Source organism: Protomyctophum bolini (genome assembly GCF_963924005.1).
Source record: "Protomyctophum bolini genome assembly, chromosome: 6".
Lineage (NCBI taxonomy): Eukaryota > Metazoa > Chordata > Actinopteri > Myctophiformes > Myctophidae > Protomyctophum > Protomyctophum bolini.
Genome location: NC_137867.1, coordinates 8,783,047 through 8,799,124, shown reverse-complemented (window position 1 = coordinate 8,799,124; position 16,078 = coordinate 8,783,047). Strand labels below are relative to the sequence as shown.

Genomic DNA, 16,078 nt, shown 5'->3' with positions numbered 1-16,078 from the left:
TTTTTTTTTTAACGTGAACATTTGTGCAATACGATCTTTGAATATATCTTTCAAAAAAGGAAAATAATTATTTTAACTCAAATCTTTGCTTCTGGAGGTCCCGGAAGCAACATATTTCAGGGAAACTAGGCAGGAGGCAAACCATAGTTCTATAGAGTGCCCCAAGAACACACAAGGCAGAGAGAGCTTTCTACTAGTTCTGGCAGGGGAGAAAGGACAGTGGGCGGGTCACATCAGTGTCCCAATGCACGGCGCTCAGACATGGATAATATTGTAGTTAACCCATTCTGACCCGAGATCAGATTCTAAAAAAAAAAAAAAAAAGTCTTCTACACCCTGACAGTTTTCTGAAAAAGCCATGTTTCTATGTGTCAGCCGTTCTTCGATTTTTCCAAAAAATAGCAGACCTACAAGCTCGTAGCGCGCCACTCGGTGGCGCGCTACGAGCTTGTAGATCTGCTATTTTTCAATAGCTAAAGCTAACACAAAAAGGGGTTCCCGGCCCCAAAATGGATTAATGTCAGATGATACTCTGATGATGATGACCGGGGCAGGAAGATGCTGTGTTCGATTTCACTGCATCATCATCATCCTCATCCTCATCCTCATCCTCATCCTCCTCCTCCTCCAACAGCATCCTTTCTGCGGGGAGGAGAGGAGAGGAGACAGACTCCGGAAGATGGAGATTGGATGGCAGGAGCCCACTCGATCCGTTATGTAACGATCAATGTGATTAAACGGCCCCTCTATGCATCTATCCGCTAGTAGTATACTGTGTGCTGCCTGCCACGTTCTGTTGGTTGTGGCGAGCGTCATCACGTCAAAGACTGTCGCGTCGACGCGAGCATTATCACGTCAAAGACTGTCGCGTTGTCGCGAGCATTATCACGTCAAAGACTTTCGCGTCGTCGCGAGCATTATCATGTGTGTGTTTGAGAGGTGCAGTTCCCTTGACCCCACCTTGTAATGAGCACCCTGCAGTGTCAGGATTAGGCCACACACACACAATAAATTATATGATCGCAAATTGTTTGAGATATGTACATTGTAGTGTACATTTTCAAAAGGTTTCCAAAAAAATAGCATAAATAGCTGAACAGACCTTTGTATTTGTATTCAAAATGCAACGTTTAATACTATTGCAATTATTTGTATGACAAGTCATCGTAACTTAAATGTTGTAATGTGTCAACCTTAGTCAGGATAACCCATTCTGAACGGGAACCCATTTTGGTGTTAGCATCATGTTATGCTTTAGCTATTGAAAATAGCAGATCTACAAGCGCATAGCGCGCCACTCGGTGGCGCGCTATGAGCTTGTAGATCTGCTATTTTTTGAAAAATCGAAGAGCGACTGACATGGAAGACATTTTTTAGAATCTGATCTCAGGTCAGAATGAAAACTGTCAGGATGTAGAAGACATTTTTAATCTGATCTCAGGTCAGAATGGGTTATGGTTAATGGTAGGTTATGGTGGAGACCAGTCGGTTGGACGTTGTGAATAAAAAAATTAAAAAAAAAGGTGCTGAATGCACCCGAGAGCTGACACAGGAGTATGGTGCTAAAAATAGCCTATATGGCTTGATCTGTCTTTTTCAACAACCAGTCTGCTGCTATCCGAGAATCCAAAGCACAACCAAGCTTGGCTTTGGACGCTTCCCTGCAACAGTGTACACCCCCCATTCAACAGCAGATTTAACATTGTACCCACTGCCAATTCAACAGCAGATTTAACATTGTGTACCCACTGCCAATTCAACAGCAGATTTAACATTGTGTACCCACTGCCAATTCAACAGCAGATTTAACATTGTGTACCCACTGCCAATTCAACAGCAGATTTAACATTGTGTATACCACCGCCCATTCAACAGCATTTTCGGAGAGTGACACCTGCCCATAACCATATATGCATACAAAGACTTGTCTTTTAGTTCTACTGGTCTGGATCTTTTTCCACATAGTCCCTTTTAGTCCAGTTTTTTGTTGACAACAATCTGTCCGTATATTTAGTCAGTTTAACCCATTCTGGGCGGGAACCCCTTTTGGTGTTTATCATGTTATGCTTTAGCTATTGAAAAATAGCAGATCTACAAGCTCACAGCGCGCCACCGAGTGGCGCGCTGTGAGCTTGTAGGTCTGCTATTTTTGAAAAATCAAAGAACGACTGCATGACGTAGAAGACTTTTTTTTTTAAATCTGATCTCGGGTCAGAATGGAAAACTGTCAGTGTGTAGAAGACATTTTTTAGAATCTGATCTCATGTCGGAATGGAAAACTGTCAGTGTGTAGAAGACATTTTTTTAGAATCTGATCTCGGGTCGGAATGGAAAACTGTCAGTGTGTAGAAGACATTTTTTAGAATCTGATCTCGGGTCAGAATGGGTCAAAGGGCCTTGCAAACGGGGAGCAATAAAACACGCCTGTAGTTCATTTTCAACGAGACCTGCGTTTTTTTTTGTTGCTCGGAGAAGTCGCGCGTGCGACAACAACGCGCGCGCATTCACGTGAGCGCGGTCCGTGAATGTGTTGCATGTGTGCTCGTTACGTGCACACACGAAAAACCTCATGTTTCTGTATCAGTGGTGCTCAATATTTCGTGTCAAGGACCCCAAAGGTTATGTGTAATTGGCCACCGACCCCCCCATCTGAAAATATGCTGTTCCAGGGACCCCCCCCCCCCCCCCCCCCCAGAAGTAAAGATTTTTGTTAAAAACTGAGACTCTGAAAGAACATATTCAAAGATTCGAGGCACATTTTCACGATTCAAAAAAGAAATAGCAGAACTACAAGCTCATAGTGGCACCGAGTGGCGCGCTATGAGCTTGTAGATCTGCTATTTTTCAATAGCTAAAGTATAACATAATGCTTTAAAACACCAAAAGCACAAAATAAAAAAAATAAAAATAGGTCATGTGTGAAGGAACACGGATGCCGACAAACGGGCTCAGATCAGTCAGTGTATATAAACCTTCCCGTTGTGGGAACGTCACGGGAATCTGAATCTGGGGGACGGCCCGTTGGACCGGGCCCACGCATCGCATGCCTTTCACTTAACCCTGGCTGCAGCGGGGAGGAGAGGAGAGGAGAGGAGACACGCGCTCACATAAACAAATGGGAATAAACAGCCTTTGCCTCCCTCCTCCCCCTCGCTCCATTCATTCTAACTCTATCAACGGTATGTGACCTCAACGCAGCCCTGTGCATAGTACTGTAGTCTGGCATGCATGTGTGTACACACACACGCGCACACACACACTATCAAAAGTAAATTCCCCATGCATGCCTTTCCCCATGCATGCCTTTGGTGTGTGTGTGTGTGGGGGGGGGGGGCTGGGGCTGTTAAAGAAGCTATAATCATTCAAACTGTTTGGGGGACAACAAGCGGCACTCACTCCGAGTCACTCGTAACAACCACCGACTCAAACACGCTTTGCATTTGTACTTTTTTTTTTTTTTTTTTGCCACAGATCACAATACGAACCGCTGATCCTTTCCACGGAGTGGCTTTCAGAAGGGCAAAGTCCGTTGATCCCAGGCCAACAAGCTTTTGTGTTTTAGCTATTGGTTTAAGAGGAGCCGACCCCCTTATCCCTTCTTTAATATAATGAAAATGTGAAGACCCTGGCACCTCTCTCTCTCTCTCTCTCTCTCTCCGTGGATTAAATAAAATAAAATATCATGTTTGAAAATGTCCGCATGGCCAAGTCCCAATGTGTGCTTTGTGAAACAGTGTGAAGGGAGCCCCCACGCATAAGCACCGTTTCCTAAAACAATTAACACAAATATAGCTGCAAGCAGCGATAAGACAGGGCCATGGAATAAGAACAATCACACCCGTGTTAACCGAGCGGTGCTTATTGGCTGGCTTGCTGTGGTTATAGTGCTCAGTGTGAATGGCCCTTTTAGGCTGCTCAACAGTGCCACTTTAGGTCAGCCAGTGGTATTGCAGCTGTTCGTAACCCAAACAGACCCACTTGTTGTGTGTATATTGTATATAGTCTTTTGCTTATTGCTGCATTCCTTGGCTTCCCTTATCGCTGCTTTTTATTTTACACATTTCTTCACGTCCAAAGTGACAGATGTGTTTTCCGCGTGAGTCAAGGCACATGTGTAAACAAGTTCCATGGCTTTTGGCCTAACGAGGCACGAGTTATGCCTCTTCAACTGGGATTTCAGATAAAAGGTCCTTATAGGTCCATAGATTGTGTGTAGAACGTTTCACGCAAATTGCTCAAAAGATCCAGGCAGGTTTAAAGCGTTTTTTTTTTTTTTTTCAAACTGCTCAAAATGGCGGAAAATCTGAGGGCGGAGATTACTGGTCAAAGTGACCGATGTGTTCCCAATGAGTCAAGGCACGTGTGGAAATAACCCATTCTGACCGGGAACCCGTTTTGGTGTTAGCATCATGTTATGCTTTAGGTATTGAAAAATAGCAGATCTACAAGCTCGTAGCGCGCCACCGAGTGGCGCGCTACGAGCTTGTAGGTCTGCTATTTTTGAAAAATCGAAGAACGACTGACATTTTTAGAATCTGATCTCAGGTCAGAATGGGTTAATCAGACCAGTGTGTGTCCAGTGGAAACCTCGTATGAATCTGATCTCAGGTCAGAATGGGTTAAGTGCAATCCCATTTTTCAGGCTCTTTGGTATGACCCGGTCGGGGGTCAAACCCGACCTCCCAGTCCCAGGGCGGACACCCTGACCACAAGGCAACCACTGAGCTGGTCAACCCTCTACCATACATACCGGTACTGTACATTTTCATAAACATGTGACTCTGCATGTATGCATTAGGAGCAGAAAAACAATTTCCATAAAACTCATTGGCATAAAACCTTCATTTTTTTCATTTAAGAAAAACTTACTTCCGATTTGTTGTCGATATTGGTCCAAAGTTTTATGTGTAGAACTTTGTGGATTTTGATCAAAGCTCCCGAGAGGTGTGACGGTTCATATATATATATATATCCCTGGTATATCTGATATAGTATGATATAGGTCTACCTATGTATTGTTCAACTTCAGTAGGTGTAGTTCACTTTCAGTATTTGCTTGGCTCATCTCATTGGTGTTTCTCATTGGTTTTCAGGACTTGGGGAGCCAACTGTATGACTGACTGCCATCAGTCTAATTGGGGATCCCGGACTAGCCCCCATTTCATTAGGACCCTGGCCTAGGGGTGCCAAGGTACATAGCAAAAACAAGGGAGACGCAGTTAAAAAGCCAACATGAATATGTATTAATTAACTAACTTAAAACTAAGCAAACAAACAAAACTGATGGGATGTGAGGATCAGTAAAGTCAGTGATGTAATGTAGTGCCTGTAGGCATGCGTGTGTGTGTGTGTGTGTGTGTGTGTGTGTGTGTGTGTGTGTAATTAACCAAACTGTTGAAAGGAGTGCATGAGAGTGTGAGCTGTAAAGGACTGAGACAGGGCTCACACCCATAAAAGGGTGTGAGCACCTGGGCCCAATTAGACTGATGGCAATCACTGGCTGCTCCCCACGTCCTGGAAACCAATGAGAAACCCCAATGAGATGAGCCAAACCAAATAGTGAAAGTGAACTACACATACTGAAGGTGAACAATACATATAGGTAGGCCCATCATTCTACGTCAGATATGCCCAGGGAAGCTGTCACGGGAATAGATTTGAACTCTTTTTTTTTCATATCATTCCAAATGGTGGGACGTCTAAAGGTCGGAGGTTAAAAGTCAGAACACGAACGTTCTTCGGCATGAGGAGATGCATATGTGTGTCGAAGTTTTACTGCCGACGGTCAAACGGTTCATGAGTTATGCCCGTTCAAAGTTTGCATGTTCAGTTGAGTGCTAGAGCATTTGGCCAATGGTCGTGGGCTTCGCCCTCGTGGGCATATAGCCCTCTACCATATTGCCAAGTTTCGCAAAAACAGACGTTAAAGCCAGAACTGCTATTTTTGACGGAAGGAAGAGCAGACAAATACGATAACAAAGTCCAAAGTCCCTTCAGGCATGGCCAACCAGGTGGATAAATCACAGATTGAGCCTTTAACTTTTGCTTTTAAATGAAATATCCGAGATATTAAGATGTCATGGAAGATGTTTGGAACAAACCATTTGGTTCCATTTGTACACTCTCCGGGGCTGTATTTTGCGTGTCTTAAAGTACCAGGTCTTATTACCTAACTTGAGTAAACTAAAGACCTGGAGGCTTGGTCAATGCTCTTTGGCCACTCAGAATAGCCTAATGGCATTGATCACGCCTCCAGGTCTTTAGTTTACTCAAGTTAGGTATTAAGACCTGATACTTAAGACACGCAAAATACAGCCCTCAGAGTTATGGTGGTCCTTCACATAAAATAAAGTTTGAGAAGCACAGACGGTGTGATAAAAAAATATATAACGGTTCCGGGAAACGGTTCCAAATGTGATGGACAACATCCTCGTTGTTAGATCCGGTTCCGGATCCCACATCCCAACTCAGAACAACCAGCCGACTCGTCTACCAACTAATGGACCCTTGAAATGTTTGGACGGGCCAGCCAATATAAATACCAACTTCTCTTGTCCACTGCCGTAAGTGCCGTTAACTCACAGGCCACCCCCGTCTATTCCCATTTGGGTGCACAATGAAAACCCTGCTATTCCTTTATCCGTTTTGTAAATCTCTCGAGGGAACCATATGCACCCCGTAAAGGGTCTATTTGGTTCTATTTGTACACTCTCAAGAGTGGTGAGTCTCTTGGAAAAAAACACAACAATAAAATAAAAATAAATGGTGAGGGAGACCACTGTACAATGCAAAAGGACAGTTTTAATGCCTTCAGTTTAAACCGCTTTGTTTTGCAACTTTTGTTTTTAGGCAACAAACGCCCTCTCTCACTTTGGGACAAATGTCACCAAATGTTTGACTGTAAGGGGGCACCCTTCCAGTAAGGTGGCGTCACCCTGTTCAACCCATAAGAGTATAAAGAAGGATAGAGACTGATTCTGGCGCGAAGCCCCTCCGCTATTCATGTGAGTGGAAGTTGCTCAGTGGCGTTTTGAAGCACCCGCCGGGAAGGACCGCGTCTCAAAACGTCTACAGTATATACTTTCCGCATTGGACCACCACATTTTGGTGGTGCAATGCGGAAGTGCAACCGAGCGCTCAATGTTAAAGCCCAGCTGCACTGGCCCCTCGGTTCAACCCAAGAGGCGCGCGCACGCACGCACGCACGCACTTAACAGGTTTAATTGGTGAGTGACACAGTAAATAACACTAAAACGCCGTCTAAAGTGGACTTGAGCCACGGGAGAGGCAGCACCGAGCGAGTCCGCTTCAGCTGACTCATGCAGCACCGTCCAAGTTCCGTCCCGATATGGACAGAATGGTAACTCATACCCCCCCCTTATAGTCAACAGATGTTGAGGCAGAGGGCATACCCTTTCAAGCAAACATTTGGTCCAAATCCATCCCAATAAATCATTGGCCCATTTTGGGAGTGAGAATGAGTTTGGTGTAGGACTGTAGGCAAACAAACAGAAATTCTGGCTTAAAATTGTATACGGACTATACTCGGAGATTATTCCGTTTTTGTGTTGCGTTTGTCTAAACAAAAATAGCATTTTGAAGGCATTAGTGATAAGACTTCTCTTCTCTTCCCAGGCCTTTTCTTTTTTCTAAATCGGGTTGTGTATGTGCACGTGCGCGCGTGTGCGTGCGTGCATGCGTGCGCGTGTGACGTGTGTGCTGCTCCATGCTCCCTATACCAAAAAAAAAAAGTATGTCATCATTTATGAGATAACTGGCGGGGCAGCTAGAGGCAGTGCAGCCTGCTCTCCCTCTCTCCCTGCGTCACCGTTCCAGCTCCATAGAGACCGTTGCCACATAATTACACCATCCTCCCCATTCCCCGGTATCAAAAGTCGCATGTGTTCCTCCGCTTCTCTCCAACATGGGAACACAGCCTTCTCAGAGGCTGATTAAGTCGGACGGGCCGGGGCCGTTTGATGATGCACACACACGAGGAGGCTCCACAGGACTGTGACGCTCGCCTCGCCGGGGCTCTCTGCACATTCCTGAAGACTGCACACGTAACGCGGAGGCAAGGCAGCGAGCAAGCAGCGGCAGCAGCAGCAGCACCAGCGTTGCCATGTCTGCTTATTGTATAAGCAACTTTCCAGGTCGTTTTTTTCTGGAAAGTTGCTTCTAAATATTGGTCAGCTGCGAGTTGCGGCATTTTGGGATCGTTTTTTTAAGTAAGGACGGGGTGATATGGAAACGACATGTCACGATTATTGTGGCACAAATAATTGCCACTTGTATACCCATAGCATCGCTATTCTAGTGGGAACGTTTGCTAAAAATAGCCCATGTGAGCTTGTAGATCTGCTATTTTGGCAAAAACGTTTTGTGTAATGTGAAACAAGAGCGTACAAAATGTGGTCTTTAGAGGTCCGTTTTACAAAAGCTAAAATTCATCCTAGTGTAAGACAATTTCCTGATAAGTTCAAATCTCTGCGATGTGATTATTGTGAGCTTTTTATATCATTGATAAACGAAAATAAAAGGTTATATAATGAAACTCCTTGCCACATGCACCTACTTGTAACCATTATCCCCAAATGGCAGTTGCAAGGAGTTGCATTGGATGCAAGGAGTTGCATTGGAGTTAGTTTCGTGCAGCCAGACAACTATACCACAAAGTTGAGAACATTTGTTACGATAAAAAGCTGTTACGCTATAGTGAAAAGTATGTTTGTGCCCCATTATCCAAAAGACAAAGATCCCTATATGTGCCCAACTTCGTTCTGGGATCTTGCCCTTGCACCTTGAGACTGGGAGGTATAGAGGAGTTACAGAAGAAGAACGTATTTGCACCTACTGTGATATAAATGATATTGAGAATGAGTTCCATTTTCTTTTCTATTGCCCGTTGTATCATGAGCTACGTCAAAAGTTATTTAACAGATGTGAAAATATAGATCTGATGTGGTTAAGTGAAGCAGAGCGACTGAGATGGATTTCCGAACAAAAGATATTTGCATTAGCAGAATATATAGAGAAAGCTTGGGACATACGGACAAAGAAAACAATGTGATGCATTTTATTTTATGATAATGCTTATTTCTGTTTTTGTTTTGATCAAATACTTTGTGTAACTTCTGTGTGGGAAGTGAAACGTTCATTCATTCATTCATTCACCACAATCTCCAAACGCTATAGGCATAGCCGTGACGGCCATGTTCCGGTTCCATCGTTCCAGACCCCATTCCTTTTTCCCCATAGAGATTTCCAAAAATATATAAATTAATTTAAGCCTAGAAGCAAGGCACCCAGGATCCATGTGACTCATGGAGCATTTTTCAATTTCCGCTAATCTGCTTTGATTTGTGTGACCGTAAAGACAAAACGGAAGCGGGGAAGCGGTTTCACTTCCGTTTTATCGCTAAAATCATCAAAAGAGCTTCCATGCTCTATAGACTGTCTGAATGACCGGACAGTCTGGCCATGTAGTGAGACTACATTGGTGTGGGGACTGGCCTTAAAACTGTTTTGTTGCAAGGAGTTGTGACTAGTTGCATTGGTGCAGTCTGGTTGCATTGGTTGCAGGCTGGTTGCATTGGTGCAGTCTGGTTGCATTGGTGCAGTCTGGTTGCATTGGTGCAGTCTGGTTGCATTGGTGCAGTCTGGTTGCATTGGTGCAGGCTGGTTGCATTGGTGCAGTCTGGTTGCATTGGTGCAGGCTGGTTGCATTGGTGCAGTCTGGTTGCATTGGTGCAGGCTGGTTGCATTGGTGCAGTCTGGTTGCATTGGTGCAGTCTGGTTGCATTGGTGCAGTCTGGTTGCATTGGTGCAGGCTGGTTGCATTGGTGCAGGCTGGTTGCATTGGTGCAGGCTGGTTGCATTGGTGCAGGCTGGTTGCATTGGTGCAGCCTGGTTGCAGTCTGGTTGCATTGGTGCAGTCTGGTTGCATTGGTGCAGCCTGGTTGCATTGGTTGCAGTCTGGTTGCATTGGTGCAGGCTGGTTGCATTGGTGCAGTCTGGTTGCATTGGTGCAGTCTAGTTGCATTGGTGCAGTCTGGTTGCATTGGTGCAGTCTGGTTGCATTGGTGCAGTCTGGTTGCATTGGTGCAGCCTGGTTGCATTGGTGCAGTCTAGTTGTATTGGTGCAGTCTGGTTGCATTGGTGCAGGCTGGTTGCATTGGTGCAGGCTGGTTGCATTGGTGCAGTCTGGTTTGTATTGGTGCAGTCTGGTTGCATTGGTGCAGATCTACAAGCTCATAGCGCGGCACCAAGGTGCCACGGTCTGCTATTTTTGTAAAATCGAGAAGATGTGTCGCAAATCTTGGAATATGTATTCCTTCAGAGAGAACGTTTTTAACACAAATCTTTGTTTCTTGGGGGGGGGGGGGGGGGGGTCCCTGGAACTACATATTTTCAGATGGGGGGTCGGCGGTCAAATACAGATCATTCTGGCCCTCCTTGACACATGAAATAGTTTGAGAACAACTGATATAGAAACACACGTTTTTCTTGAAAACTATCATGATTTAGAACGACATTTGTCAAATCTGGTATCAGGTCGAAAATCAGTGGTATACTTAAAACATTGTCATGAGGGCACGGTCGGTGGCGCTGTCACCTCGGAGCTTGAAGGTCCATGGGTTAGATTCCTAACCCTAGAATCTGATCTCAGGTCAGAATGGGTTAACAGACCAGTGTGTGTCCATGTGGAAACCTCGTATGAATCTGATCTCAGGTCAGAAGGCATGCCTCTCACCCGAGTCATCGGCGCCCACAGCCTATGGGTGGGGTTGGTCGAAAGTGCCTTCCCGTGTGTAATTTAGCATGTTCTCCCCGTTTCCCCTATAGGGTAGTAAGGGTATACCCTCGCAAAAAAAAAGCATGCAGGCAATTGGCACTGGCTGAAAAAAACGGGTTACAAAATCCCCTGGATAACATTTTAAATTTTAAATAAAATAAAAACACACATTTTCATGTCAAGGGCCATATCCTTGGTACCCCCCACGTCCGTGATTTGTGTCATTAAATGGTATATTACAAATCATCCCTTTTTTATTGAAAATAGCAGATCTACAAGCTCACAATGTGTGGCATTGCGACACCTTGTGATCTTGTAGATCTGTTATTTTCAAATAGCCAAATTATGTGTACTCATTAAAGTGCTCATTATGTGTTAGTCACTTCTTTTCGGCTCGTTAACATTGACACGGTTGCTTCTCTCGCAAGATCTGGCAACACTGAGCAGCAGCAGCCATGTGAACATTCAGGTTTCTGTGTTTTGCCCCCGGGAACCCGCAAACTGGGAACCCAGGGACTCGGCAGGGACACAGCCAATGCTATTGTGGACTAGTGTGTCAATATGACGGCGATTAAACACATGATGATCCCCCGACCCCCCTTGTGCACAGTGCATCTTGGAAAACACCTCAGAGAGCTCTGTTATAGGCCTCCTTCTAACACTATGGACCAGTGCAGAGCTAGGATGACCCTAAAGGCCTCCTTCTAACACTATGGACCAGTGCAGAGCTAGGATGACGCTAAAGGCCTCCTTCTAACACCAAGGACCAGAGCTATAGGATGATGTATAGGCTTCCTTCCAACGCTATGGACCAGACTAAGGTGATGTTATGCATGTATACTGTCAAACAGAGCGGACCTAACTGGGGACGTGTTTTTAATGTCCATTTTTGTTGGAGTTAATCCACGATAGGCAGGATAATTGCCGCCGATTCCCGCATCATATAAGCTCCTATGGCTATTAAAAAAAAGTGTCAGGGTCATGCTGAGGGTATAGGAACGGCACTGGATAGGGCAGGAACGAACGGTACATATAGGGTATAGCAGTGGCAGACATTTTGTGTGTGGCCCATTCAGTGCCGTTGCCTTTATAGGCCTTCAAATTCCACGACTGCTTTTGATCAAAAAGCACCGCGCACCACTTCTTCACACAGATGTCTTCTGCAACCTGACATATGTTCCTTTTGTCCAAAAGCCCCAAACTGTTACTTTTCACGATTCAAAAAAAAAAAAAAAAAAAAAAAACGAATAGTGCAAAAGTAGGTAGCAGATCTACAAGCTCAAATGCGCCACGGGGGTAGTTTAAATATGGAGATAAGAGGTATATAGCTCAACAGGAAGAGGACCATGACAGCTGGGGGGGGGGGGGGGGTGAAGAAGAACACAAAGTGAGAGACCACAATGATTTCAACACCGGACGTCACGCCATCGTCATCATCATCATCATCATCACCACCACCACATGCCAGCCACCTCTGGTTCTCAGAGATAGAAGACAGTGGTTCCCTGGGGGAACATCTACAGATGTGTCTCAGCATGTTACGAACCGTTGCGAAACAAACAGCCCTTACTTTTGTCGCGCACACACAGTGAACCGCTCTGTAAGGCAGGGTGTACTGTACTGTACTGTACTGTACTGTATGTTTGTGGGACACCCGGTTTTATTGGGGGGGGAGGGGGGCGTCTGGCCTGATACATCATGAATCAGGCATCCCCCTCCACCCCCAATCATTCATGTATAGGAGAACTGTCAATACTAAAAACCAATAGAAAGTCCTCAGTGTCACTGTTCATTGAACTCTTGGCTCTTGTGTGTGTGTACAAACAAATGGAACCAAATGGACCATTCTTTGATATATTCTGTGCACTCAAAGATCTTGAAAGGTGCGTTTTGTAGAAATAAACCCATTGACAGACAGACAGACAGACGGTGGTTGACACTAAAGTAAGTGACACACGGTTTAAGGAAGAGATGCTGCCAATGACAAGCTCTTACAACAACATGTGTTTGCATATATACATAACATTGCATACGTCACGTGCACAGCAGGCCTCTGTGTGATTCAATGATGCATGTTGTCTGTGATCAATTCAACTAGTGGACACTAGGGCTGTGTAATGTAGTGTAATGTAATGGTCTCTCGATCTCTCGCTCTCTATTCAGTGGAGCTTTAACAATACAAACTGCGAAATTAGCCTATACCATTAAAAGGGAATTAAGAATTGTGTCAACAGAACTGTGTCACATTGCAACTCTCTCTCGCTCTGTGTCGTCATCGTGTGTCGTTATTTCAATCTCTTTTTTTTTTACATAGCCTAGGCTAATGCCTGTCTGTGCGTAAAATGTTAAACATGCATCCAAAAAACAACAATAACCTATATATAAAGTCCCTGTTTGTTTTCAGAGTATGGAGAAAGAAAATAAGTTCAAACTCACCCTCTCTGGCTTTCAGCAGTACAGTGTTGGCTACGATATTCTCCAGCTCCATCAAAGAAAAGCTATTAATGTCCTTTAAAAAAAAATTAAGATTGTCTTCTTCTTTTTTTTACACGAAACAAACGGTCTTCTTGCAGAGAGTCGTCCGTCCTTCAAACACTAGTGTGTGTGCGTGTGTGTGTTAGAGAGAGAGAGAGAGAGAGAGAGAGAGAGAGAGAGAGAGAGAGAGAGATGTTGGTCTTCAATCCTCTTCTGGTTCCGAGCACCAGATCATAATGTGGAATAAAATAAATAATAAAAATAATACTAATGTTCAGAGCTGTTCAGAGAGAACATATTTCTGCTTGTAGCCTAATGTTCATGTGAACATCATACATTTCCCCTTGGTCTTCTTGTTGTTATGGTGGTAGGTAGGTACTAGGTAGGTAGGTAGGTAGGTAGGTATAGGTAGCAATAAGGTAGGTAGGTATAGGTGGTGCTGTAGGTTGGTATAGATAGGTTGGTATTGCAGGAGCTCCTATGCCACCAGGGCTTGTTGCAGGCAGCGGTAGCCTCTGTGTTCTCTACCCCCAGTTCCCCCCGCCGACCCCCCGGCCCACCATGCGTAATGTGCCGCTAGCTGCGCTGATGGCTGCGGCCGCTGGTCCAGTCTGACCCGAGGAAGAAGAAGCAGATCACTGAGGATGGCGTCGGATTTGAACCATCCATGTAAAGAGTAGGAAAAACCAAAGCACGTCCTCCTCGCGTCGTCAACGCATTGTTGAGTGGAGTGGAGGCCGGAGGGAGGAAGAGGAGGAGGTGGTGGTGACTATACTAGCAGTGAGAGCAGAAGCAGCTTTACCGACAGCAGGAGAACATCAATGCAATGCCTGCCTACATACATACACCCCCTTCCTCCTCCTCCTCCTCATAGGCAGGGTTGCCACATTCTCTCTGCAAGAGAAACAAGCAACCAGGTTTTGATTTAATAGATTCTATGCGCCATATTTGGAAATAAATTGGGCCTCTTCCTTTCCTTTACAACAAAAACAATTGTTACTATTCCAATGAAGGGAGGCTCTCCATTTAGTGAAGCAGCACAGTGGTTCTCAAACCTTTTAATTTCAAGGGCCTCCACAACTCTTGAGAGTGTCTGGACCCTCATTTGCTTCCATTTATACACTCACTCAGTCACACACCTGTAAGGGATTTGGAACCTCCTCAAGGAAGCATCAAGCATGAGGGTCCTGGACCACTCTTTGAGACCGACTGGTGTAGCAGAGTGTTTCCAGTGAGCCAACGTGCACTCTGCTTGACCAGCATTTAGCATCATGGTAACAAGTACATCGGTTATGCGTGGTATGTTACTAACAGTTTGCAAAAGGTACAGAGGTACAGATAACATTAATATCACAAAGGGATATCACAAAAAGCGCCAAAGGCTTGTTTCCATTCATTGTGGTGCTGTGTGTCCAATTCATCAAGACATAAATATACAATGGAAAGAATTAAGCCAAGGCATTCTTGGGTTATCCTTTTAGCACGTTTTGTATCAATCTGTAGGCCTCTGTGCTTTTATGCAAACTGTTAATCAGGGATGGATTATCCATATACACTTTATACACTAGGATGTGGTGTGCAGCTGCGGGGACACCCCTTGCCAAGTGAATACACATTCACCACTGGAATGTGTATATATATTTTTCATATGCAGTGTGTGTGTGTGTGTGTGTGTGTGTGTGTGTGTGTGTGTGAGTACACACCTGCAATTTTGTTACACACGCGCGCGCGCACACACACACACACACACACACACACACAATTGCAGATTGTGTGCTGCTTTCTAATGTTGTTTCTTGTTTCTATACAGCATTAGAAAGCAGAAATGCACTACACAGACTAATATCTATGGCTAATGGCACTACCAAGCAACTTTACAGAAAAACTAAACAAGCCCAACGTTGCTTATGATGAACAGACATGGCAACACTGCTCTTAGTGCGTCATCAAAATGGGCGGGGCTCCGGCTTTCCCTCACTGAAAATGAAAATCCTCAGTGTTTATTTAACTCCGTGGAGGGAGGGAAGTACTCAGATTCATTTACTTTTAGTGAAAGTAGCAAATAGCAATAATACCACAATATTAACAATTTCTACTATGTTTTAATGTATTGTTTTGTTATAATGAAATCTAAAGTCACCATAGTAACTCGATTTGTCAGAGTTCAAAAGTACAATATTTGACTTTGAGATGTAGACGTATGAAAACAATGGAAATCACTTCCTCAAAAGGCCTAATAACACGTCAACACCCAATTATTGCTTCCCTTAATTAATAGCGAAAGTTCCACAAAAGTGTAGGCCTACTTAAATAGGCTACAATAGCTTACAAGAGTAAAATATCCTATTTAGTGTGACGCCGACACTATAGTACTTACTCCGAGACCCAAGAGTGAGTTAAAGCCACACTCCGGGTTTTTGAGTTAGCTCAGCTCCAGTATGAAGCAGCTCTCCTCCAGTGATTTGAGAGAGGGGGGGGGGGGGGGGTTGGGTGGTCTACGGACGGACTGCAGAATAATTATTAATTTAACTGCTTTAATAAAAACAATCTCCGATTCTACTACACCTCAGAGGCAGATATTGTATTTACAGCCTACTTTTACATATTTGAAAACTTAAGACTATAGGCTAGTTAGCCTACTTGTAGACTTGGATTACAACATATTAATACAAGCGCATTATATGAGCTTTGTAGAAAAAATATATAAAATATATATGAAAACATGAAATGGGATAGGCCTATTCTGCATAGCCTACTTTTTCCACCACTGATAACAGGAACGCAACATCATTATATTACTGTCTGATG

General features: G+C 44.4%; 1 protein-coding gene across 2 annotated transcripts in view; it reads right to left on the bottom strand.

Moving 5' to 3' along the window:
* grk5l (G protein-coupled receptor kinase 5 like) overlaps positions 1-14,063 on the bottom strand; it is an 84,341-nt gene extending 70,278 nt beyond the window's left edge. For both annotated transcript variants that reach the window (XM_080765404.1, XM_080765405.1), the window contains exon 1: positions 13,232-14,063. In XM_080765404.1, coding sequence (XP_080621530.1) covers positions 13,232-13,283 — 52 coding nt within the window. In that variant the 5' untranslated portion in view covers positions 13,284-14,063. The remainder of the gene's footprint in view (positions 1-13,231) is intronic.
* Between the last annotated feature and the right edge of the window lie 2,015 nt (positions 14,064-16,078).